The sequence below is a fragment of the Betta splendens genome, chromosome 5 (genome assembly GCF_900634795.4).
Source record: "Betta splendens chromosome 5, fBetSpl5.4, whole genome shotgun sequence".
Taxonomy (NCBI): domain Eukaryota; kingdom Metazoa; phylum Chordata; class Actinopteri; order Anabantiformes; family Osphronemidae; genus Betta; species Betta splendens.
In genome coordinates this window covers 14168320-14189944 of record NC_040885.2, presented here as the reverse complement: position 1 = coordinate 14189944, position 21625 = coordinate 14168320, and the positions used below count along the sequence as shown (strand labels likewise).

The following is a 21625-nucleotide window of genomic DNA, read 5'->3' as shown; positions in this document are numbered from 1 at the left end:
ACACTTTTTGTCTCAGTCACTAAGAGTCAGCTGGTTAAAATAAACTTTATTCATTCAGAACTTCAGAGAATAAAACAGAAGAATTGTGCCCTCTAGTGTTAAATTATTTCTCCACGTCATCACCATCGCTCCTCAGTTTGTTTCTAAGGCTGTAAAAGAAAATTCAAGTTAAAAAAAACCTTGGCAGCATTATTCTTCATATTTATTTTCCAGATCAAATCCCTGGATTAAATTAGAAGAGGGATGCCATGTAAAAATATGCTTACCTCAAAATTTACAGTTTTTAGGTAAAACATTACAGTGCATTTACCTGCTGAGATAGGAGTGGACGTCAGAGAAGCCGTGGTACTGAGCCAGAGGGAACAATATACCAGTGGGGCATCGGCCATCGCGCTGTCGGCAGAAGCTGCAATTGCAAATTCCTCGACAAGGAGGACACTTCCACTCCTGTAAGAGATTACTAGCTGGTTTAAAGATTTATCTTCATTTAGTTTGCAAATACTGTTTATTGGTTTGAATACAGAGGACCTTTCCTAATTGTGATGACCCTGACGTCTCCTATCTTGCTTGTGGTCCCAAGTAAAAAAATCAAATGTGCACAGTCTCACCGGATCAAGCAGCGCTTTCTTGACATCCTCTCCATATCTGTTCCTCAGACATGGCCCACAGAACTGACCCTGAATCCCACGACAGTCCTCACTGCGGCAGCAGGTTTTAGTGTCAATAGTTTTCTGACGACACTGATGACATGTGGATCCCTAAAACACAAAAAGAACATCAACAGCAAACAGATATTTAGTCTTGTGAATCAACCACTCTGCCTGTTTGTCTAACCATTTGCCACATTGTGGTGGTCAAGTCAATTTTACCTCAAACATATTACTATTTTAGAACCTAATCAACTTTGATATGACTGAGGCGACTGAAATGGAAATCTGTCAGTATATTTTATGATTCCAATACATCTAGAGTTTGGATGTAAACTCACTGTAACTCTGTTGTAGACTTTATCAGTCATGTTTTCAGCAACCAGAAGAAGTTCATCCTCTGTAATGTCTTCCACAGTGCGAATAAAGTGAGGTTTACTTGGATTAGGCCGTGGGGTGTTGCGGCGCTGAGGGGCTCGACGCACCTGGAACACAACATCTTGAAGTTTTATACAAATGATTGGTTAAGCATTCATACTGACAAACCTAATAACTGACCTCCAGCAACTCCTCCTCTAAACTGAGCTCGAGGTCTTCCTCTTTGGGAGCTGAAGAATCCTCACGCCCCCCCATGGAGCGGGTTTGTCTGCGGGACATCCGGTCGGGGTTCCTCCTGCACTCCGAACGTGGAGGGCGCTGCAGGAGATGTTGGATAAAAATCACTTGAGTACACAAATCTAAAAAGCTGAATATGTGCTGCCCAAACTGCCCATTTTTCTCATCACTCACAGTGCTTTTCTCATTGGTCTTCAGTTTGCCGGCACGTTTTTTTAGGATTCCTGCTCCTCCTGGCATTTTCTGCAAGTCTGCCATCAGCTGAGCCAACTGTCAGAAGAGCATCAGGGTAAGAAAAAGATTAAACACAAACAGATCTTCATGTTAACATATTTGGTTTTATTTTTACTACTATTTACTAAAGATAAAATTAATTTAGGTGAAAGTCAACATCAGATGTCTGACACCAGGGGAGCTGCTAGTAATTAAAGGCACTGGTTTTAAAACTACTGATTTAAATATATCTGTCTATTTATAAATTCTATTCTTGTGTATATTGAAGTCAGTGTTTCTGCTTTACCATTTCTTTGTTGGCCTTTATGTTCTGCTCTCTTTTAGCTAGGAAAGAATCTATCCCATCTTCAGCTGAATCAGGCCCTGTCTTCCTAGAAGTAGGAGGCAGAGTCACGTCAGTCTCCTCATTCTCAAATTTAACAAGTTTCTTCTCCTTTGCTTGAGTACGTTTCCCTGGCTTCTTGGCCCCTCTGCCTGCTGCCCTCATCCTTTCACCGTGGGCATCCTCATCGTCAGTGGAGTCCTGGGTGGACGGAGCGGAGCGAAGGGCCACCCTCAGCTTGAAGGCTTTGCCGGCAGCAGATGGTTGCGTTGTGTGCTCCTGCAGGGAAACATCGAGCTGGCTTTCACCTTCAGCGTCTGAATTCTGATGGATAAAGAGAGAGGGCTGCTCAGCGGTACATCACAGCTTCAAAGCGGAATTAATGTGTTTTTTTGGTCAAAAATGCTTGTAACAGACTAACTCAACTAAAGCAAAATGTTCTGTTAAGTTTCTTTACAGGCCAATAATATTATGAAATATTCCCAGGTACAACTTTGGGTTATCTAATTAAATTAAATTACTTTTTATATGCGCCTGGAGGTTATAATTTATAGTATTATTGCGAAACGCGTAATGAATTGTTTTATTAAAGCTGTACTTGAGAGACAATAATTGAATCAGTACAGATTACGCTTAGACTGCTAAACTAAACTACCGTTCTACCTTTCTATTGACGCATCTAAAAGAAACCTTAAAACGCACCTTATCGCTGAGTTCGCCTCCAGAAAAGCCATAAAACGTCGTGTCATTTTCAGAGTCCTCGGCGAAAACATCCGCTAGCTCCTGTGTCGGGAAGCGCGTTGCTAGCACACCTGTCTAAGGAGAGATGCGACAACATCAGCCTGCACTGTACAAACTAAGCTTCAGTAACTACATGACCTGAGACCTTAGCAATAATAAAGTTAACGAGTTAACTACTACCATGTTCGTGACTAACGCCGCGGCTTTAGCGACGCCTCTTAAAATGCAGTTAACGTTAGCATGGATCGCAGCGTCGCGCGCGTTTAGCTGCGGTGGAGGATGGAAGCGTTTAATTGCCCGACGCGGCAGCGCCAATCTGCGGGGTTAGCCCGCGTCCCAGCTTGTTTAAACCCCGCCCACTAGGAGTGTACAGGTACAATACTAAACATGAAAGTAATTACAATGCAATATTAATTGATTTAAGACGGTGTAGAAACGTATACATTTGTTAGGCGACTTCTGTTTAGGCACCGCAACGCTTGCTGCTAACGTCGGTGGCAGTCGATGAGTTTAGCAAACATCCCAATAATGGCCTGGTGGCGGCACCACCGGATTAGAATGAATCCCCTGGGAGCCATTGAGTACTGTACTGTATGTGAGAGTTAGAGATGGTTTTTTTTTACATGCTACCTGCTGCTTCTATCCCACACATATGTTTAGTACACTGCACGATTAAGCTGTAAATATGTTTTGTATTGTTATGTTCCCATGTTTTATGTTCCACTTGTGCACATTTCTCTCTACTCTTGCTGTGTCCCAGTGGCTGCTCCAGCAATTGAATTTGCCCACTGTGGGATAAAGTTCATGTATCTATCTAACACGGCTTAAAAGGTCAACAAAACCAAGTGATGTGGACACAAATACATGCACAGAAGCCAGAGGGCTCGTAAACCAGTGAGAAACAGAGACACAAATCACCACAGGAGCACATGTGTTGTTGTGCGTCTGATGTATGTGTTCGGGTCACTCCAACATAAAACAATAGGTCCGTCTGCTACATGTTTTTACCTGAAAGGCAAAAAGCACCTGGGATCTTCTGTCCCGCGTGTAATTGTCAGTTTGAGTAACATTATGCATAATGTAAATTGTTGAATAATCGTTGCATATGCTTTACTCTTCTGGCAGACAGTATGTGCAGCACCAGCACATGCGTGGGAGTGATGGGAAACTCCACACAGTCTGAAAACTGAGTGTGGCGTGTCAACCTGGGCGCAGACTGAAAAAATGGTCCAGGGAGTGAACCATGTAATATTCACTGTTGGTGAGTGAACCTTTTTAAACTTTCAATTGTTGGTTTAGTTAGAGCCAGAAAAGTTTTCAAGTCAGCCTGAAAACAAATCTAAAGCTCTATAAAATCATACCGGACTTTGTGAGTGTTATTTCAACAGTAGATGGTTGTGGTAAAAATGAGGCAGAACAAAATTAGAAAGGTTTTTCAGACCAGTTTATAAGAAATAGGATCTTTTATTTTCTTTTAGGATGCATTGTTCTCTCCGGTCAAGCTTTGCGGCAAAGGAGGCAATGTGCTTTCCAGTCAGGAAAAAGGAACAACAATTTATTCAGTTTCTCATCTTTGGGGAATGTGACTGGGTCCATTCAGGTCTGTGAAAACACAGAATGCTGCGTGGGCTTTTTTGAGGTCATCAATAACCAAGCAGAGGTTGATATTCTTGGTAAGGAACTATAATACTCAAAAGAGTCATATTATTAGCTTCAGTAACACATATTGTGTTATACAGTGCTGTGTAGAATACATATAACTGCGTTTGGAAGTACAATATGTATTTTTCATTACTGATTTTCTGTTTTAGCATGCAATGTAGCTGAAAATGATTGTCCAGATTCAACCTGCAAGCCAGTAATGCTTCACACTGGTAAGAACTTAAAGTGCGTCTGCAATGCAGACCTCTGCAATAGCAACATCACTTGGAGCCCAGAGACCCCCAGAGACACCTACTCCTATTCTGCAGGTAGGACAATTGCTTGTGTATCAAATGTCACTTGAACAGTAATAAATCATTGTATATTTACAGAAGAAGTCACATTGTTTCAAACATTCCACCATTCTGAATGGTTTACTAAACCTGACATTTAGGGAAATTAAATAAAGTATAAAGTAAAGCTAATTTAATGAGATTTGGCCACTTAGCACCAGTACATAGTATCAGTGAATTTATAAACTGATTAAAACAAACATAACTTCTTACATTTGTTTTGTTGTTTGTCTTAGATAAAATTATGATACCTGTTGGACTTATTCTGACTGGAACTATATGCCTTATGATTGTTGCATTTATCCTACGGTTCACGGCTGTCAACCGGAAAGGCCTCGTCACAGACACAGGTATGTTTTGTGATCCAAAAACAGTAATAGAGCAAGAAATGGGGAGTCATGGTGCTAGAATGGAGTAATCTCTCAAATGGTGATTTACACAATATAGTGCAGAATGTGGATTTACTATACTTATTTACTCTATACTTATACTCTTTAATTGTATTTCATTTATTTATTGCAAATGTCATGATTCTACATTAAGCACAGATTCACATCCTATGATGTCTTGACTAACCTTGAAGCTGTTTCATTCTCTGGTGAACTGACCTTGTTCTTTGTTACTCCCCTTTCTGTTCTTTGTTGCAATGAAAATATTGTGCCCTTTTTTTTTTTACTTTTCTAGGTAAGCGACATCATCATAGCTAATCATTGATCATTCTGATGTTAGTGTCGCGTTATCTTTAATAAGTTTGAGTTAATCACAAAACTGTGTCCATCTATGTCCATTGCTGTAGAGATGAAGCCACAGTGGTGCCCTCATTATTGCACTGTGGGTGACCTGTGTTCCTGTCTAACAGCAGCAAACTTCTCTGAGATTGACATTGCTGACATTGAACTGAGTCAGGTATGTCTACTCAAAAGCTGGTAATATGTGGGCAACCTGTACAGTAATGTGACATGCAGCAGCGGTGATCTGACCAGTCTGTGGCTAAATAGTCCCAAGGGTACAAGACAGCATTTTCCTGCATGTTATCCAGTTCCATCATTCAATAGTGTCAAGACAACAACATACAAAGAGTCTTTTTTGTATATGTAACATTTCTTGTACCCGTGACATCATTTTTAGGTTTTGAACCAAGGACATTTTGCAACAGTTTGGCAGGGGGAATACCATAAAGCCAAAGTAGCTGTGAAGGTTTTTTCATCAGGCTGTAATGAAAGGTTTTCAGCTGAGAAGGAGATTTATCAACTACCGCTGATGAAACACGCAGGGATCGCCCACTGCCTTGGCACTGGAAGGAAACCAGACAGGAGTGGTTTCATCGTCCTGCAATTAGCCGAATATGTAAGTAGCAGCCGTTCATTAAAGAGGCGGCTGTAGATCAGGTACAATAGGTGTTAGAGTGCCTTACAACTATTGCAGGGTCAGTGGTTCACTCCCTGGATTCTCTGGTTCACATGTCAGAGTCACTGAGAAAGTTGCTCACCATGAATCCACCCTCCGTGAGCTGCACAGAAAATGACTAATAATCCACTTCTATCCTCTGTGTTTCTCTTTGATTTCAGGGATCTCTGCATTCCTATCTATGTGAACATACCTCCAGCTGGATGTTGTCACTGAAGCTGTGCCAGTCTTTATCAGAGGGACTGTCTTATCTCCACTCTGACCTTCGAAGAGATGGTACTGTTTACAGAGTTACTGTGGAAGAAAATCTATGTGGAAAAACTATGTGGAAAGATTTGGATTTGCAAAACTATAGCTTAAATATCGAAAACTTTAACTTTTACCTGCAGATGTGCATAAACCTTCTGTGGCTCACGGAGACCTCAGCAGCTCCAACATACTTGTGAGAGCAGATGGCTCGTGTGTCCTCTGTGATTTTGACTGCTCCACCATCCTGCAAACCTTTTCAAGAAACAAAACAACCATAGAGGTGAGACGAACGGTTGGGAATTCACAGAACTGTGAGGTAGATATTTAGATATATTTAAATTCTCTGACAGATTGTTAACTGATCTTTTCTACTCCTGCTACGAGCATAAAATAGTAAAACACTACAAACTAGATAAACATTAGGTAACATCATTAAATGTAACAGTTCTAATTTGTGTGTGTCTAAAGGGTCACGCTTGGAAAGGCACGCTGCGCTACATGTCCCCTGAGATCCTGCAAGGCAACGTCAACCTAAGCAGCAGCTCGTGCCTCATACACGGAGACATCTATTCTTTGGGGCTGCTTCTGTGGGAAATCTGGATGCGCTGCTCTGACTTATTTCAAGGTAAATTTTGATGACCAGACTGATTAAATTACATATATATAAATAAATTCGTAGGGTACTGGAGGAATACAGATGAGCCAACAATACATAATAAAACAAACTATACATATTTAGTACGTTAAAATAGTGTATAATAAAGTTTATTATATAATATATAATAAACATATATGTAATATGTTTAAATGGCTGCTTCACTAGTCAGCTTATTCTGATGCTAAAATGTACACAAATGTCTCCATCTATAGGCGGTTTAGTTGCTCCACACCTTTTGCCTTATGAACATGAGCTGGGGCCCATTGTAACAATAGAGTCCCTTATCTGGTTTGTGGATGGCATGCAGAGGAGACCCACCATACCTAAAGAGTGGGCGCAGCTACCGCAGGTATGGCTCTGTGTCGGCTATGTGCCAGGAATGAGCTGCATTTGTGACCTCAGTGACTGAAGGTTCACGTCTTTCAGGGATCTGCTCTGCAGGACCTCCTGAGTGACTGCTGGGACTGTGACCCTGAAGCACGGCTGACAGTTACCTGTGTTTCAGACAGACTGAGCTCCCTTCAGTCCTCCTCTCCATGACCGTGGCTTTGGCTACGGAGCTGATTGGCTGTAGTTCGAACATCAACCAACGTCATTGTTCTACTTCTGTGGGCTGTTCAGTGTGTTTTTATCATATATCTATTTCATTACAATATTTTTCTATGACTTACCTACAACTGTTTTAAAAGCTGCAATAGAGATGCAGTGTCTATAATCTGATATGCATGTGCATATTGTTCTTGAAAGACAGTCTAAACAAATGGGTTTCTTTTATTCTTAGAAGTAGTTTTATTAGTTTTAGTGGTATATGAGTTAAGTTTTCAAGTAAAACATTAGTTTATGTCCCACATGATCCAACAGTAGACATTTTAAATGTGGCCAGTACTCTACTTTACTTTAGTTTCTCATGGCAAAGTAAGATATAAATAATAAATGATTATTGGCTGATTTTCACTGAGTGTCCTGCTGACTCATCATTAGTGACTCATCGTTAGTGTTGTTTTATTGTATTAACACATTTCATTTTCCTATCGCGCCAAGTCAACATTTTAACCGTATTTGTTAACACTTATTTTGTTTCAATAAAGTGCGAAACGTGTTGTGCGACAGACTGTTGTGTATTTGCTCTTCACTGATGTTGTGTGTATGTTGTAACCGCTGTGTGTATTTCACGGCCATTTGGAAGTAGGTGGGAGCACGCAACTGTTCCATCGTGACAATTGTTCCATTGTGTCCCGCGGGTCCGTCGCTCGCGGCCCGCCGTCGGTGGCGATTGCGTAAAAACGCGCGTGGCCTTTAACAACGGGCGGAGCCTGACCGCTGATATACGATACACTTCACAGCGTCCGCGTCGCTCAATGCGGAAGAAAAAGGCAGAAAGCACAGGCCGAGGTCCCGACGCCCGACGCAGCTGCAGAAGTTCCTCGGTAAGTTTATGGAATATAACGGCTCAAACGCATTGATTATGAGTGTTCCCACTAACCTGAAACTACGGTCGTACGATGTATTAGCCCTGTCAGTCATGTCCGCCTTGTGTATAACTCATCTGTAATGGGAAGTGGCTGTGTCACATTAGTGAGGTATGTGAGGCTAAGTTGTTTTTGTAAATGTTTTAAAATAACACCAAATCATGCAGTGCATGAACTTAAAGAACAGTTAAAGTTCGGTACTTGCTTAAAAATGACTGCACTGGGAGTAGAAGCAGATACACGTTCAGATACTTTACTGGGGGTAAAGTACTAAGTTTATTCTCTGGTGTGTTTTAGGTACGAAGGTACAAGTAAGAAGCTGATTTCTCTGAAAGACACCAAACAACTGAAATGAGTGTTGTTTCTAACATTCATATTTATGTCAAAATGGGTCTGCAGGATTATACATTGTACCATTTAATCTCAGAAAAAATAGGTTTTCTACACCAGTGAATAAAACTGTTATTGAATATTCATATTAAAGTATTTGTGCTGTAAACCTGTAAAACCCAATTAATCAAAACTAATATAAGGTTGATTATAAAAAGATGTATTGTCTCTAAAATACTTGCCTGTAAAAGTTTGATCTGACCATAATAATGCATACAAAATTACTGATTACTCATTAACTGTTTTGTAATATTTAAATAATTTGGATCCTCAAAGTAACTCAAGCAGTCATAGTAAATTAATTTTTGGTAAAAATTCTATATTTTTTACTGTCATTATTGAATTGTCATTAAAAGTAAGATAAAATATGAATGTGAAAATAAGCACACTTGGTAGATTGTATACTAAGTAAGCTGAATTAGTTAAATTAACTTAGCAAGTGTGTGACTAAAATATTACTAAAACAAGTCACATGTAGTACCTGGTTAAACACTGAAGTAATTATTTTAATGAAAAAACTGATTTTCCTTATTTGTCTGTGTGATACACTTCTATAGTTGTCTAAATATTTTTAAAAGCACGGTTACACTGGATGACGTGTTTTTTTTTCCACATGGAAAATAAGGGCAGTTTATTTTATGTATAAACATCTCCACAGGTTAATAATAGCATCAGTTTCATAGGTCACGGCGGGTGTTCCAAAACTTTTAACCCAAATGCTAAATGACAACACTGGATTTTTTTCAACGTGAGCCTTTTACCACCAGTAGAAAACAATGCATTGTTTGAGAAGTGTTTGATGTATCTGTTTGCTTTTATATGTAACATATTTTGAGTATACATTTATTGCTTTTATCTGCTTGTTGTTTGCTCAGGTTTCACCCTGACAGGTTTGAACTTTCCAGTCAAAAAAAAGAACCATGTGGCCAAATCAAGGTGGGATATCTTGTATAGTTAGCACACGGTGACATGACAATATTTTATGGTGTATTTTACACCCCTGTTATGATATAGGTGCTTGAAAAATAGATGTGTATGCATGCTTTTATGTGGATTAGGTCCTACTCCACCAGCGGGGCCCCCGAACCCTGCCTGCCCTCCAGTTTGCAACCCTGCGTATCCTGCTGTGCCTCCTTATGGACAATACCCTGCACCACCAAATCCAGCATATCCACCTGGCCAGTACCCAGCTGGTATGAACCCAGCCATGGTACCAAATGCACCTCCAGGAGCGATGCCTTACGGCGCTCCAGGATTGCATCCTTATCCAACAGCCCCTGGTGGAATGCCAGCAGTTCCTCCTGCAGGTGTTTATCCAGGTCCGTATCCTCACTCGCCAAAAGGAGGTCACCATAAAGGCCATCATCACCATGGAGGCATGCCTGGAGCAGTAGCAGGGGGATTGGCAGGAGTGGGAATGGGACTGGTTGGACACAAAGCCCACAAAAAGATGAAGAAGAAGATGAAGAAAGCACACAAGCATGGGCACCACAAACATGGCAAGGTGAGATTGGGTTTAACATCACACCATAAGAAATGTAAAGTGGCAGGTGGAATATTAAATCCATCTAAACTAATATTTGACCCAGTCCACACCTATTTGCTCTGAGCCTGTACCTTCTGTCAGCGCTGCAAACGCACACAAGCATCTCTATCTGGATTTGACTAAGATAGATCTTTAGGTAATTTGTCTATCAGAGGCTTTAGACTAACTGTGCAAAATGTAGAGTAGACGATAGATAGATAGAGAACTAACTAGAGAAAAATAGGCCAGTCAGAAATATAGTTGAATACAGTCACCTAGAGAATAGTTTACATATTAATCCATATATGATTTTTGTCTGTTTGTTTTCTCCACAGTCATCCAGCAGCAGCAGCAGCAGCAGCAGTGACTCAGACTGAGGTCTAGAAAACTTTAGCAAAAGTGCCACTTTGCATAAGTGCAACCTGGCTGTTAAATATAAACATGTAAGAATCAGTCGTATTAAGTTCAATAGAATTTATGGAACACACATAGAAACATCTAGAAGTGGATCTAACAGCTTTAAGCATCCCTGCTGAGATAATCTATATTACATTCCACCATGTGCTGAATTTCCAATTTACTTTTTGTTTGCAGTGTGTAATTCTGATGTTTGTGATTATGTGATAATGTTGCATGCAATAGTTAAAATTCCAGCATGTGTGTCTGCTTAAATAATTGACAAAGTCAATTAGAACTAATAAACAAAATCTAAATCTAATTTAATTGAAGCATAATAGGATAATTAAAGGATAATGAAATGTTTGAAGATGACACTAGAGATGATGATGATGGTATTGATACTAGGTGTGTGCAGAAAGGGTTTTTGTATTGGTTTATGACACTAACTATTTGTTAATATATGTCTCAATGAATTATACTCAATAAATATGAATTTTAAGTGTTTGTTTGTAGTCTCAAAAACATTAATTAAAAGTTGTTAACTGAGTTGCAATGCACCTTATGCCCACTAGTGTCCTTAAAAATAAACAAGTCCTTTTGTTGAAGTTTGTGAAGATGGTATACAAAAGCTGTGGTAAAATACTAACTAATTTCATGGCTTTTGATCGGACAAATGTAAACTATTTCCAGCGGCAGATCTTCCTGTTTTTCTTTTTTAATCAATGCAACAATTATCTTTTGTGCTAAATAATGTGTTTAAAAACGACCCAAATGAAGACTGTCCAGTAAATATTAGTAGTTTTTTAGGGGCGTCGTTCTGGTTTGTGTTGTGGTCATACTGGGCGTCGGGGGGTGTTGGGGGGGGGTGAGAGGGGAAAGTTCAGAGGTCATAATTTTGTTGTCTTTGTGTAAAGGAGTGGAGCTCGATCTCACATCACTCTTCCCTCTTCCCCGAGTCCTTTCTAACCTCTCCCCTTCCACCCTTACAACCCCAACCCTTCCCCTGATCACTTACCGGCGCACGAACCAGGTGAGCATTTTCCTATCACGTTTGGCGTTTTTATATTTGTTTATATGTTCTCAAGTAGCGGTAAGATATCGCGCCCAGCAGCTAGTGGCGGATTGTGAAGCATGCTAACAGGCCGCAGGATGATGAGCACGCAGTCTCCGTGCTGAACGATGTAGCGTGGGGGGAAGTTTGAGGCGTTTTATGTCGTTATTTAAAACAACAATCTAATGTTTAACAGATGTACTTGATCAGAAGACGTCCCAAACACAAAAATTAAAATTGCCACACCACAAAAAGAGACATTTTTTCTCAGTATTAATAACGGGATATAAAAGCTAACGCGCTAGCTTTGCTAAGTAGCGCACGCATGCTCCATTCATTTTCCCACCTCGGCGAGTAGCCGGAATGCTAAATGGCTAACACACGGCAACAAATGTTAATAGTTACCCGGGGATGCTTCACGTTGAGCAACACAAGCGACACCCGCAGTTAAAATTGCGTTTTCAAGCCACAAATGCCCATTTTATCTAAATATGAGGCTAAATGTGGTAGTACGACCGTAATTGCCTGCACGTTTGTTGACAAACTTAATTCGTAGCTAAAGACGAAGGCGTCGTTAGCATGCGAGCCATATGTCTTGGGGTTAGCTCGGACTTGGTTTCACCGCTAATTCGTAGTGTTTGAAGTCAGATAATTTGTGTCAAACTAACGTCGACGTGTTTGTAAATACGCGCACCCAATGGCAAGATGTAGTTTTAATTGGTAAGTGAACTCTTGGTGTGACGTTTGTATTTTGGACACTGTCGTACATGTGTTTTTTAAATATAAACCGTGACTTGGATTACTTCACGAATACATTCCTAAATTTACAAAGGGGGTTTGGCGCATTTAGCCAAATGATATGACCTTCTGTTTAGTCGGTGAATTAACTGCTTTAGTTTGATATATAGTCATCTTTAGTAAAATAGTGTTCGTTGAGGTCCGTGTAACCTGGTTCCAGCGACCTTTTTAAATACTGTATAATAGCAACATCTGAGTTTTTCAGCTATGTCCGCCAGGCAGAAAGTTCAATTTCCATTGATTTGTTTTGTTATGCTAGATCATAGATACAATGAAGAGCTCACTGTGGGTGGGATGGAGGTTGCAGTACCTTCATACTGTAGACAAAGATCCAATCACTCGGATTGGTCATGTGTAATTAATTTAGCACGTGTTTTGTATTAAGATTGCAGGAACATCGTCTATAACTAATCTGTATGCTATATATGTTTTTTTGTCCTTTCAGTAACAGTTATAAAGGATGACTGTGTACCAAAATGCATGTTATTTCTGTTTGTGTGTGTCTTTAGATACATCTTGGTGACCAAAGAGGTTGCAGTTATGGACTCCGGTGTGATTGAAGGAGGGCTCAATGTCACCCTTACCATTAGGCTGCTCATGCACGGCAAGGTGAGGTCACTCATCATCTGCTTATGTGACACTATAATAGTGTGCGACGTTATATTTATGGAAAATGTGGCCTTGTGGGAGGTTGAAGTGCTGGATCTCTGAGTAAGTGTATTGATTCATTGATGGGATCCTGAATCTCAAAGCAAGGTGCAGTGGGATGGTACTCCACTAGTTCTACCAACAACCATGCTCAAAATATACTTCTTTGCTACTACTTGCTTCACTGCTTGCCTGAAATCAGTGGTTAGATCCTTTTTATATTCTTTAAACCTATAAAGCTTTCCTCAGACATTTGCTAAAGCTCATGCCTAGAAGACATGACATAGCATTTGCTGTTGTCACTAATCTGTCTGGTTTTCACATCGATAGAACAGTGACATACTTCTTGCATCTCAAAGTGAAACTTAAGGTTTCGAATGCTGAGAAGCCATATGGCGAGAGTTGGCTGCTTCAGGAGCTGATTCTGACACAACGGCTTATACTGCTTGCATACCAACTTGTGATTTGCCCAAAAGCTTTTCCAACTCCAAGCATCATAGACCCTAGCACTACCCTGGCATTAGGGGCATACCAGCATTTTTTGTGATGGGTTATGCCAAGTCAGTGGCGCCATTAGAACAACTTTTAAATAACACCAATTTACTGGGTCCAAATCTGTTTTTAATGTGTCAGGTGTCAAAATTTGGTTAATCAACCTAACGGAACTCTTTCTTCTTTCCTACTCTAGGAGGTTGGAAGCATTATTGGAAAGGTAAGGCTGTCTAATGGGGTAGGAATAATTCGAAGGCCGGTCTATTTAACATAATGATTCTGACCTTGATTTTCTATTAATAGAAAGGTGAATCTGTCAAGAAGATGAGAGAAGAGGTGAGAGTTTTACTTTGTTACTGTAATTGGCCTCCAGTATAGAGGGCTGTAAGATCACATAACACATTTCTAGAGTTTCTGCTTTTAAAAACCTTCTACATTTCTAAATTTCTTTTATTTTCTTGTTCTCTGTAGAGTGGGGCTCGCATCAACATCTCTGAGGGCAACTGTCCTGAGAGGATCATTACTTTGGCAGGTCCAACCACCGCCATATTTAAAGCATTCTCCATGATCATTGAAAAGCTGGAAGAAGTAGGTCACAATATATGTTGAGTAATGGAGCGAATAGTAATCTGCCTAGAGAAAACATTAATTTCATTTTTTTTCTTCCCAGGATATAAGCAGTTCAATGACAAACAGCACAGCTACCAGCAAGCCCCCAGTGACCCTACGCATTGTGGTGCCTGCCAGTCAATGTGGCTCCCTCATTGGAAAAGGTGGCTGCAAGATCAAGGAAATTCGAGAGGTGTGTATGGAGGAGAGGATCTAATACAAACAAATACAAAGCTATAAAGGGAAACCAACATGCTTTGATTCACTTTGTTTGTCTGCTTCAGTCAACCGGTGCTCAGGTACAAGTGGCAGGTGACATGCTCCCCAACTCCACAGAGCGTGCCATCACCATCGCTGGCACTCCTCAGTCCATAATTGAGTGTGTGAAGCAGATCTGTGTGGTTATGCTGGAGGTAAGTGGATTCATAAAAGCATGTGGCTGTTGGCCTATAAATGAATCATGTGAAATATGGAGCTTTTGGCTGCTGTGTGGATATCAAAAACACTATAGAGCACTATAAAAAAAATACAATAGGACTTTAGGATAGTGTGTGTGTATAAACATCAGACTCAAAGCGTTTGATATCTAAGTAGTGGTGTGCTAAGTACTTTTTGATATGATGCCAAATGTAATACTATAATGACCATGCTTAATCTCTTGCACAGTCTCCTCCTAAAGGGGTAACTATCCCCTACCGACCCAAGCCTTCAGGATCCCCCGTCATCTTTGCAGGCGGACAGGTACGTACAAAACTTCAAAAGGAAAGAGAGGCCCACGGGTTTGTTCGTAATGTTTTATGAAGTGTGTATTTCTGCAGTTGACAGCTGTTCAGCTTTCTATCAGTTTGGAATGTAACTGTGATTTCATGTAGGAACTCTGGAGAATTCTCAGCCTGTCAAATACATACTCAGAAACCATTGTTAAATGAGTGTGTCTTCAGGCAGCACTGTGTGAGAGGAATCTATCATATATAATGAATTAACCACATGGGTGGAAAAAACCTTAATTGTAGTTGCTCCACAACTATGAAGTGTAACCAGAAAGAAGACGTGCATCATTTCATTGGCGCACAAATGGCACCTGGTTCTCATTGATGGTTCTCAAGAGGCCCCCGTTTGACCTTGTTCTAGTGAGAAACAAATAAAGATGATAAAAAAGAAAGTCCTGCATCTGTGATGGTGGAGCACTAGTTTGCTTCAGGCATCAAACTCTGCATTTAGTTTTAGTCAGGGAAAAAAAACACTTGATGCTGGTTCTACTGAATTCACTGATTTTATTGAAAGTCAGAAAAAATCCTGAATTTTTTGAAGATAAGGCTGGTAGAGCATAGTTGATGCCTAAGCTGCAAGCAGAGCTGCTCATGCTAATTGATTGTGCATTAGCAATGTCTTAGTCAGATGACTAAAACATCTTTACTGTGTTACAGGTATTTCTCTCCATGATTTCCCAAAGCTTATCTTATTACGTAAAGACCTATTTCCTACTGCTGTTGGCCTTAACCCCAAAGCTTTCTGGTGCTTTATGGCCTATCATCACAAGGTCTTTTATCTCACTCAATCCTTTTTTTTTTTATTTCTTGGAAAGAATATCTCTCTCCCTGGTTTTCCTCAATTCCGCTATAATGTCTCTGAAGATTCCCTTTCCTCTGAAATGTGGAGACTTTGGACAAGGCATGCATTTTGAAATCGGTTTCATAAAAGGCTTTTGTGTGTTGTAGTCTCCAGTAGATATCGATGTAGCCGGGAAAGTACGGTAACTTGGACGTGAGGCCCATGAAAGCTTTGTTTCCATTTGTTTCAGGCATATGCTGTACAAGGGCAGCACGCGATTCCACAGCCAGATGTAAGTGCAGTAGATGTCTTTACATTAACTCCACCATTCCCACCCATAATTACAAGTGTCCTTCCCCAAATGTGCAAACGCCCACCCACCCACACTTTGTTTTCTAGCCTGTAACTGTAGCTGAACCTGCCCTCTAATTTTATTTTATGATGTCTCCCTTTGCCCTACTATTATACATTTTTGTTAACAGTTTAGTGAGCAGTATTCTTAGTCCTTTGTGTCCCTGTAGTTCCACAGTTGACTGGCAGTGGTTAATTTAACTGACAGTTGCTTTGTTTGTCCAGACTCTCCACTGTTCCACGATCTGTTCTCGCTGCCAACCTTTTCTTCTGTTCTACTCGTTGCATCAGTCCGTTTGAAACAAACGCATTCTCCTTGCTCTTTTAATCCTCCGTGCTGCTTTGTGTCCTGCTGTCTGGTGTCTTGAATCAATTAATCTTTGTTCTCTCTCTCTCTCTTTTTTTTTAAATGACCCTTTTTAGATGTTCCTTTAGAAGCATTGGATCTAATAGGACATATATCAGTAGTCTTGCCTGCAAATAAATATTGCCAACAAAGTCAGATGTACTCTACAATTTTACTCTCAGATCATTAAGTTGGATTAAGTTGGTAGTACTTAGTTTCTGCTACAGCTTCACTGTTGGCTGTCAGTCTTATTTGGGTCTTATATTATTATTGTTGGTGAGGAAATTATCTGTTTATTGAGAGCTCACTCCTTTTCCCTGAAGACAAGAAAACAATACCAAGTAGAGGAATACCTGTGGGGTACCCTGCATAGATAGAAAAGTCAGAAACTGGCAGCAGAGTTTTTCAGTGGATAAGAGCATCAGTCTGAGCATTCTGTTAGAGCGTCTTCTCTTTTCTTGTGGTGACTCTTTGTGTAACTGTCAGTACTCACTATGATTGTTGTTTTTCCTCTTCCTGTGTTTTTTCCGTTTCCTCCGTTTCTCTCCCTGTCTTCTCTCTCACTCTCACAGTCTTCCTCTGCTGCTATCTCTCCACAGCTCACCAAGCTTCACCAGCTGGCCATGCAGCAGAGCCCCTTCCCCATCGCACCAAGTAACCAGGGATTCACTGGTAAGCAGCATGATGCTGACCCAGTGCCTGTCAATACAACACTTTTTGTGGGAGGGTTTGGATCCACAAATATCTGACTTTTTAAAGACTTTTTAAAACTTAATAGTACACAAGGTACCATTAATCTCTTTTGAATTTAGGCTTTTTCTAGGCTGCAGTTGCTTCTGGTTATAATAACGGATAACTATAATAATCTGTTAACATATGCTCACTTATCCAATCCTATGCATTTAGTTTTTTTCCATTGTTGGTTGTCATTTTTCCAGGAATAGATGCTGCTGCTCAAACCAGTTCTCATGAGATGACCATTCCAAATGATGTAAGTGCCTTAAATTTAAAGTTGAGGCAACATGAAGAGAAAAGCTGGAGTTTAGTGTTTGTTGCTGCTAAACCTTCCTGCTCATCTCCTGCTGTAGCTTATTGGGTGCATCATCGGCCGCCAGGGAGCAAAGATCAACGAGATCAGACAAATGTCAGGCGCCCAGATCAAGATTGCGAATCCAGTGGATGGATCGACTGACCGCCAGGTCACCATTACAGGCTCGCCTGCCAGCATCAGTTTGGCAGAGTACCTCATCAATGCCAGGTGAGCTATTGACTTGCATTACTTGAAGTAGTGCTTTCTTCCTTCTAATATTGTCTCCATAATTAATAATACTTGTGTAAACTAGTTTGTGTTTAATATAATATGCAGCTACGTAATTCGTGTACCTGCCTATTTGTGCAATACGTCAAGTTTTCTTGTACGTCTGCAATTTCCGTTCCTTTCCTTTTCAACGTTAGCTCCCCATTAATTCATCTTTTAAGATGTGATTTCGTTTTCCCTGTATTTATTTGTATGACTCATTAATTCTTAATGAAGCATTTTGCTGCGTTTTAGTCACACCCGAGTGATTTCCCCACACCCCACTATTCTCCCTACCCACAATGTCCCCCACCCATTGCTCACCACCAACCTGCCCTGTGACCCATCCCGACTGTGTTGTCCCTCTCTCCTTGTCTTCTCTTTCTACAGTGTAGAGTCCTCTAAACCTCCTCCTCCCTCCTCCTCCTCCTTGAACCCTGAACAGACCAGCCTGTGCCCTTCCTCCACCTCTACTACTACTACTACCACTACTACTACTACTACCACCACCACCACCTCCTCTGCTGCTACCTCCTCCTTCTCTTCCTCCTCCTCCTCCTCTTCTTCCTCCTGTGTGGTGCCCCCCTCAGCCTCCATTCCTCTGTCCTTGTTGGCTCCTGGGCCTCCTCCTCCTTCCTCTTCCTCCTCCTCCTCTTCCTCCTCCACTGATTCCCTGCTCCCAAGCTCTCCTGCCTGTGTGTCAAGTCTCCTAAGTCTCAAGCCCCTTCCTCTCCTGGCACTCCATGTTGTCAGTGGGGCCAGTAACCCTGCACACCCAATCCCCACTGAGCCCAAAATCGCCCCAGAGCTGGGCTCCAAGTCTAAAAGGCGAAGGCTCTCCCCTTACTAATGAAGGAAACATAAGTCATCTACTACTAAAGTACTGACAGTTCTCTTTGTTGTCTGTACCTGCACTTGCTTTTGTATCTGGCTGCGCCATGCCATGCTTACTACAGAAAACAAATGCACACAAACCGGTGTTTTAAAGCCAAACAGAAGGTTGCTGCCATATTTATTGAATAAGTATCTGTAGCTTGATTTGGCCTGTCTCCTAAAGAAATGACATGTTGAGTGCATTATATTTTTAAATGACTTTGAACTTCGCATGGACAGTGAATAATGTCACTGATTTACTAAAGCATTTCTTTGTGTCAGCTCTGCTCAGGTAGCGGCTCTCTTTAAGATGTCACATTGTATTTATGGGAATAGTTTTTGTTGTGAACTTTAAGTGACTATTGCTATCATAATGAAGAGTATGTGGTTTTTCTGCTTGTGTAAGAAATAATTGTAACTTTAATTCCACGTAAATCTGCCCTCAGGAAACAAAGGCACCAAAATCATCTTTTAGGTTAAAAAGAAAATTCAAAACGTTTGAGCGATTCATCTTTAATTTAAGGGAAGATTTGATATTATGGGAAAGGCAACTTCACAGAGCTTGATAAGAAGTTTAACAGCGCTGTCATCTATAGTTGAGATTGCTACCCTTGCTCAGTCAAATGCTAACCGATAGGCCTGCCATCACCAGGATTATGTGCCAAGTAATTTCTCGTTCAGCCACTTCCTCGAGTGACAACAAGATGTCTCAAGCCTCCCATTCCCTCGCCAAGAAATAGTCTGGTTCATAACCTACTGTAAAGGCAAAAGTTATTTAAGCTAATTAAATGTTTTTGAGCAGAAGAAAAGCTGCTGGACTGTCCTAATGATGAGATGAGCTAATCAGGTGGTTTGGAACTTCTTATCAAACTCCTAGCAATAAAGCAACTTTTATTCCAAAATACTTAACTCTTAAATTAACCTCAATTTTCAACCATTAAGAATCAGTCTGAGATGTTTGATCAGCTGTTGAACAAACCTATTGACAGCCGTAGCAGACAAAGCTGCTGCACGCCCATTCCATTAACCCAGCCAGTCTCCTACGCAGGTGTATTCTTCTATTGTTGTAATGTACCGTACATGAGGTTGACATTTATCTCGTCTGATTGCATGCCTTATTCTCTCTCCCTCCCTGGTCTCTGGGTGTCTCTCTGTCTCCCCAGGCTTTCGTCTGAGGCCACAGGACTGGCAGCCAACTGATAAGACACTGCAACTGCACTAAATCTCACTTTTGTATCATCGGCTACCATAAAGCAGTTAATGCAACTATACACCTTAAGAGTTTATATATTACACCACCTCTTCCTGTTTTGAAATCATGTCAACCAACACTGATTTGATCTGCTCTATTTATTTTTTTCCCCTTTGGTTTTAGTCAAAATACTCAAACAATTAGGTTTTTAATTCTTCTTTTTGAGTCGACTTGGGGGGTTTTAATAATTTACTAGACTTTTTGTGTATCCCTGGCTTTTTTCTTTTTTGCCATCACAGAAGAGTAGAGTTGGACAACTCTGAATAGGCATATAGCTTTAGTTCTGTACAGTCAGTTTTTTCTTTAACAAAGGAAAAGACAAAAAAGGAAAAAATAAAAAGTATCAAAAATAAGAATAGTGTGACTTTTTAAAATGTGTTTATATACGCCCCCCTTCTCTTCTCTGTTCGTCTGATCATTTCATGTCCATACTCGCTTTAATTACATACATTCTCCCCCCTTTGTCACCTGTTCAAAGTGCTTGTATCAGGAATTACACTCATGTCACTGAGAATACGTAGCTGTACATGCACTGTCACTAATATTTGGTTATTATGACAAATGTTCTAACACTCACAGATGAATTTATTCAAATAATTTAAAATGTGTATTACTACGCATGTCACTTCTTCCTCTACATATCAGTCCTCTCCCTCCATTCCCACTCCTGGTTCTGAGATCATGTCTTGATATATGCTGGGATGGGAGGTATTGGGGTTTTGGGCTTGGCTCAAGGAATTGGAAGTAGAGGACAGTCCTCGCTTTTTTTTGGTAAAGATTGATATATATACTAAAAATGTTTGTTTTAAATGGAGGAAATATTTTTTTCTTAACTACCAAAGGGGGAATAACTCCTGGACACTGACAGATCTGTCTATTAAATGTGATGAGGCTGAGAAGTGAAATCATTGAAGCTTTGGAACTGGACAAAGAAAGGGTTGTGAATTAGCACTAGTTTCCTGCTCTTTGCTTTGCTCAAATCAGAATTAATTTTATTTTTTATTTGCAGGAAAGAGAAAAAATAATTTTGTGCACGTTTTTGAGACTGTAGACCTGGGTGCCACAACGTTGTTTAAAAAAATACAGAAATAAAGATGTGAAATGCTCAAACCACAAAATGTCTTGTGAATTGTGTCAGTGAATAAAGAGTTCACACAAGAGGCTAGTTGATATTTCACATGTTCAGTCTTATTTTAAAATGTTTCTTAAATATATTTATTGTACAGTTTCCATAGTGAAGTATAAAAAGCAAATGTTGGTTCACACCAGGCTATTTCAGTCAGCATCCATGGGAAACACGGGTACAACCATAACGTAGTCACTGGAGGGCAGTAGTTTGCTTCTTGGCAACATTTCCTCTGGGCTTATTTTTAGCTTTCAGTTTGAGGGAACAACTGTTTCAAAATGCTCTATGATTTCAAATTCAATATTAAAAAAGCTGCCATTTTAGCTTATTGAGTGTGATCTGGAGTTGATTAGATGGAACTGTTCCGTTGGACGGTCACAATGGACTACTTGTACATTATAAAGGCTTCAAGAGGCCGAAGACCTAAGTTTGTGTTAATATGAAAGAGCTTTTACACATTCAGGAGGAATGACAACGCACTGGCCAACGTCTTAAATAATCTTTGTCTAAACCTCTTCCCAACCGAGGCAATGATAAAGTAGACGCATCCTGTCATGCACGATGATGTCATGAGCAGACTG

General features: G+C 40.4%; 4 protein-coding genes across 12 annotated transcripts; 3 read left to right on the top strand and 1 right to left on the bottom strand.

Annotated features, from left to right (window-relative positions):
• Positions 1 to 31: 31 nt before the first annotated feature.
• LOC114855395 (cell division cycle-associated protein 7-like) lies at positions 32 to 2898 on the bottom strand. Its single transcript, XM_029150547.3, has 9 exons — positions 2740 to 2898; positions 2521 to 2634; positions 1783 to 2142; positions 1437 to 1532; positions 1206 to 1343; positions 989 to 1132; positions 609 to 758; positions 311 to 447; positions 32 to 149 (listed from the first exon to the last, which is right to left on the bottom strand). The coding sequence occupies exons 1-9, from the start codon at positions 2740 to 2742 to the stop codon at positions 104 to 106; spliced, it is 1188 nt and encodes a 395-aa protein (XP_029006380.1). The 5' UTR covers positions 2743 to 2898; the 3' UTR covers positions 32 to 103.
• LOC114855394 (anti-Muellerian hormone type-2 receptor-like) lies at positions 2064 to 7971 on the top strand. 3 transcript variants are annotated; one of them, XM_029150543.1, is made up of 12 exons: positions 2064 to 2173; positions 3685 to 3820; positions 4038 to 4232; positions 4371 to 4529; positions 4790 to 4903; positions 5350 to 5459; positions 5682 to 5900; positions 6122 to 6236; positions 6350 to 6489; positions 6678 to 6834; positions 7080 to 7216; positions 7294 to 7971. In XM_029150543.1, exons 2-12 carry the CDS (start codon positions 3784 to 3786, stop codon positions 7405 to 7407), a joined length of 1497 nt encoding a protein of 498 aa, XP_029006376.1. In that variant the 5' UTR covers positions 2064 to 2173; positions 3685 to 3783; the 3' UTR covers positions 7408 to 7971. The 3 variants fall into 3 exon arrangements, with proteins under 3 accessions (XP_029006376.1, XP_055364852.1, XP_040926817.1); XM_055508877.1 differs by lacking the exon at positions 2064 to 2173 and adding an exon at positions 3528 to 3544; XM_041070883.2 differs by lacking the exons at positions 2064 to 2173; positions 5682 to 5900 and adding an exon at positions 3528 to 3544.
• A 170-nt stretch (positions 7972 to 8141) lies between these two features.
• Positions 8142 to 11154, top strand: prr13 (proline rich 13). Its single transcript, XM_029150549.3, has 4 exons — positions 8142 to 8294; positions 9602 to 9662; positions 9785 to 10230; positions 10587 to 11154. The coding sequence occupies exons 2-4, from the start codon at positions 9647 to 9649 to the stop codon at positions 10626 to 10628; spliced, it is 504 nt and encodes a 167-aa protein (XP_029006382.1). The 5' UTR covers positions 8142 to 8294; positions 9602 to 9646; the 3' UTR covers positions 10629 to 11154.
• A 366-nt stretch (positions 11155 to 11520) lies between these two features.
• Positions 11521 to 21036, top strand: LOC114855730 (poly(rC)-binding protein 2). Of its 7 annotated transcripts, none has more exons than XM_029151133.3 (13): positions 11521 to 11680; positions 13009 to 13108; positions 13836 to 13859; positions 13943 to 13975; positions 14111 to 14227; positions 14310 to 14441; positions 14533 to 14661; positions 14915 to 14989; positions 16050 to 16091; positions 17069 to 17168; positions 17435 to 17487; positions 17585 to 17754; positions 19830 to 21036. In XM_029151133.3, the coding sequence occupies exons 2-13, from the start codon at positions 13040 to 13042 to the stop codon at positions 19864 to 19866; spliced, it is 981 nt and encodes a 326-aa protein (XP_029006966.1). In that variant the 5' UTR covers positions 11521 to 11680; positions 13009 to 13039; the 3' UTR covers positions 19867 to 21036. The 7 variants fall into 7 exon arrangements, with proteins under 7 accessions (XP_029006966.1, XP_029006963.1, XP_029006961.1 ...); XM_029151130.2 differs by lacking the exon at positions 19830 to 21036 and adding an exon at positions 18184 to 19823 and having other exon boundaries at positions 17096 to 17168; XM_029151128.2 differs by lacking the exon at positions 19830 to 21036 and adding an exon at positions 18184 to 19823.
• The last annotated feature ends 589 nt before the right edge of the window (positions 21037 to 21625 follow it).

Excerpts from the sequence above, each read along its gene's own strand:
- LOC114855395 (XM_029150547.3), bottom strand. Across the intron at positions 1,344-1,436 it reads AGACCAATGAGAAAAGCACT|CGCCCTCCACGTTCGGAGTG; the intron begins GTGAGTGATGAG and ends CATCTCCTGCAG. Across the intron at positions 759-988 it reads AAGTCTACAACAGAGTTACA|GGATCCACATGTCATCAGTG; the intron begins GTGAGTTTACAT and ends TTTGTGTTTTAG.
- LOC114855394 (XM_029150543.1), top strand. The coding sequence starts at position 3,784 with ATGGTCCAGGGAGTGAACCATGTAATATTCACTGTTG. Across the intron at positions 4,530-4,789 it reads CACCTACTCCTATTCTGCAG|ATAAAATTATGATACCTGTT; the intron begins GTAGGACAATTG and ends TGTTTGTCTTAG. Across the intron at positions 5,460-5,681 it reads CTGACATTGAACTGAGTCAG|GTTTTGAACCAAGGACATTT; the intron begins GTATGTCTACTC and ends CATCATTTTTAG.
- prr13 (XM_029150549.3), top strand. Across the intron at positions 10,231-10,586 it reads GGCACCACAAACATGGCAAG|TCATCCAGCAGCAGCAGCAG; the intron begins GTGAGATTGGGT and ends TTTTCTCCACAG.
- LOC114855730 (XM_029151128.2), top strand. The coding sequence starts at position 13,040 with ATGGACTCCGGTGTGATTGAAGGAGGGCTCAATGTCACCCTTACCATT. Across the intron at positions 14,228-14,309 it reads TCATTGAAAAGCTGGAAGAA|GATATAAGCAGTTCAATGAC; the intron begins GTAGGTCACAAT and ends TTTTCTTCCCAG. Across the intron at positions 14,990-16,049 it reads TCATCTTTGCAGGCGGACAG|GCATATGCTGTACAAGGGCA; the intron begins GTACGTACAAAA and ends CATTTGTTTCAG.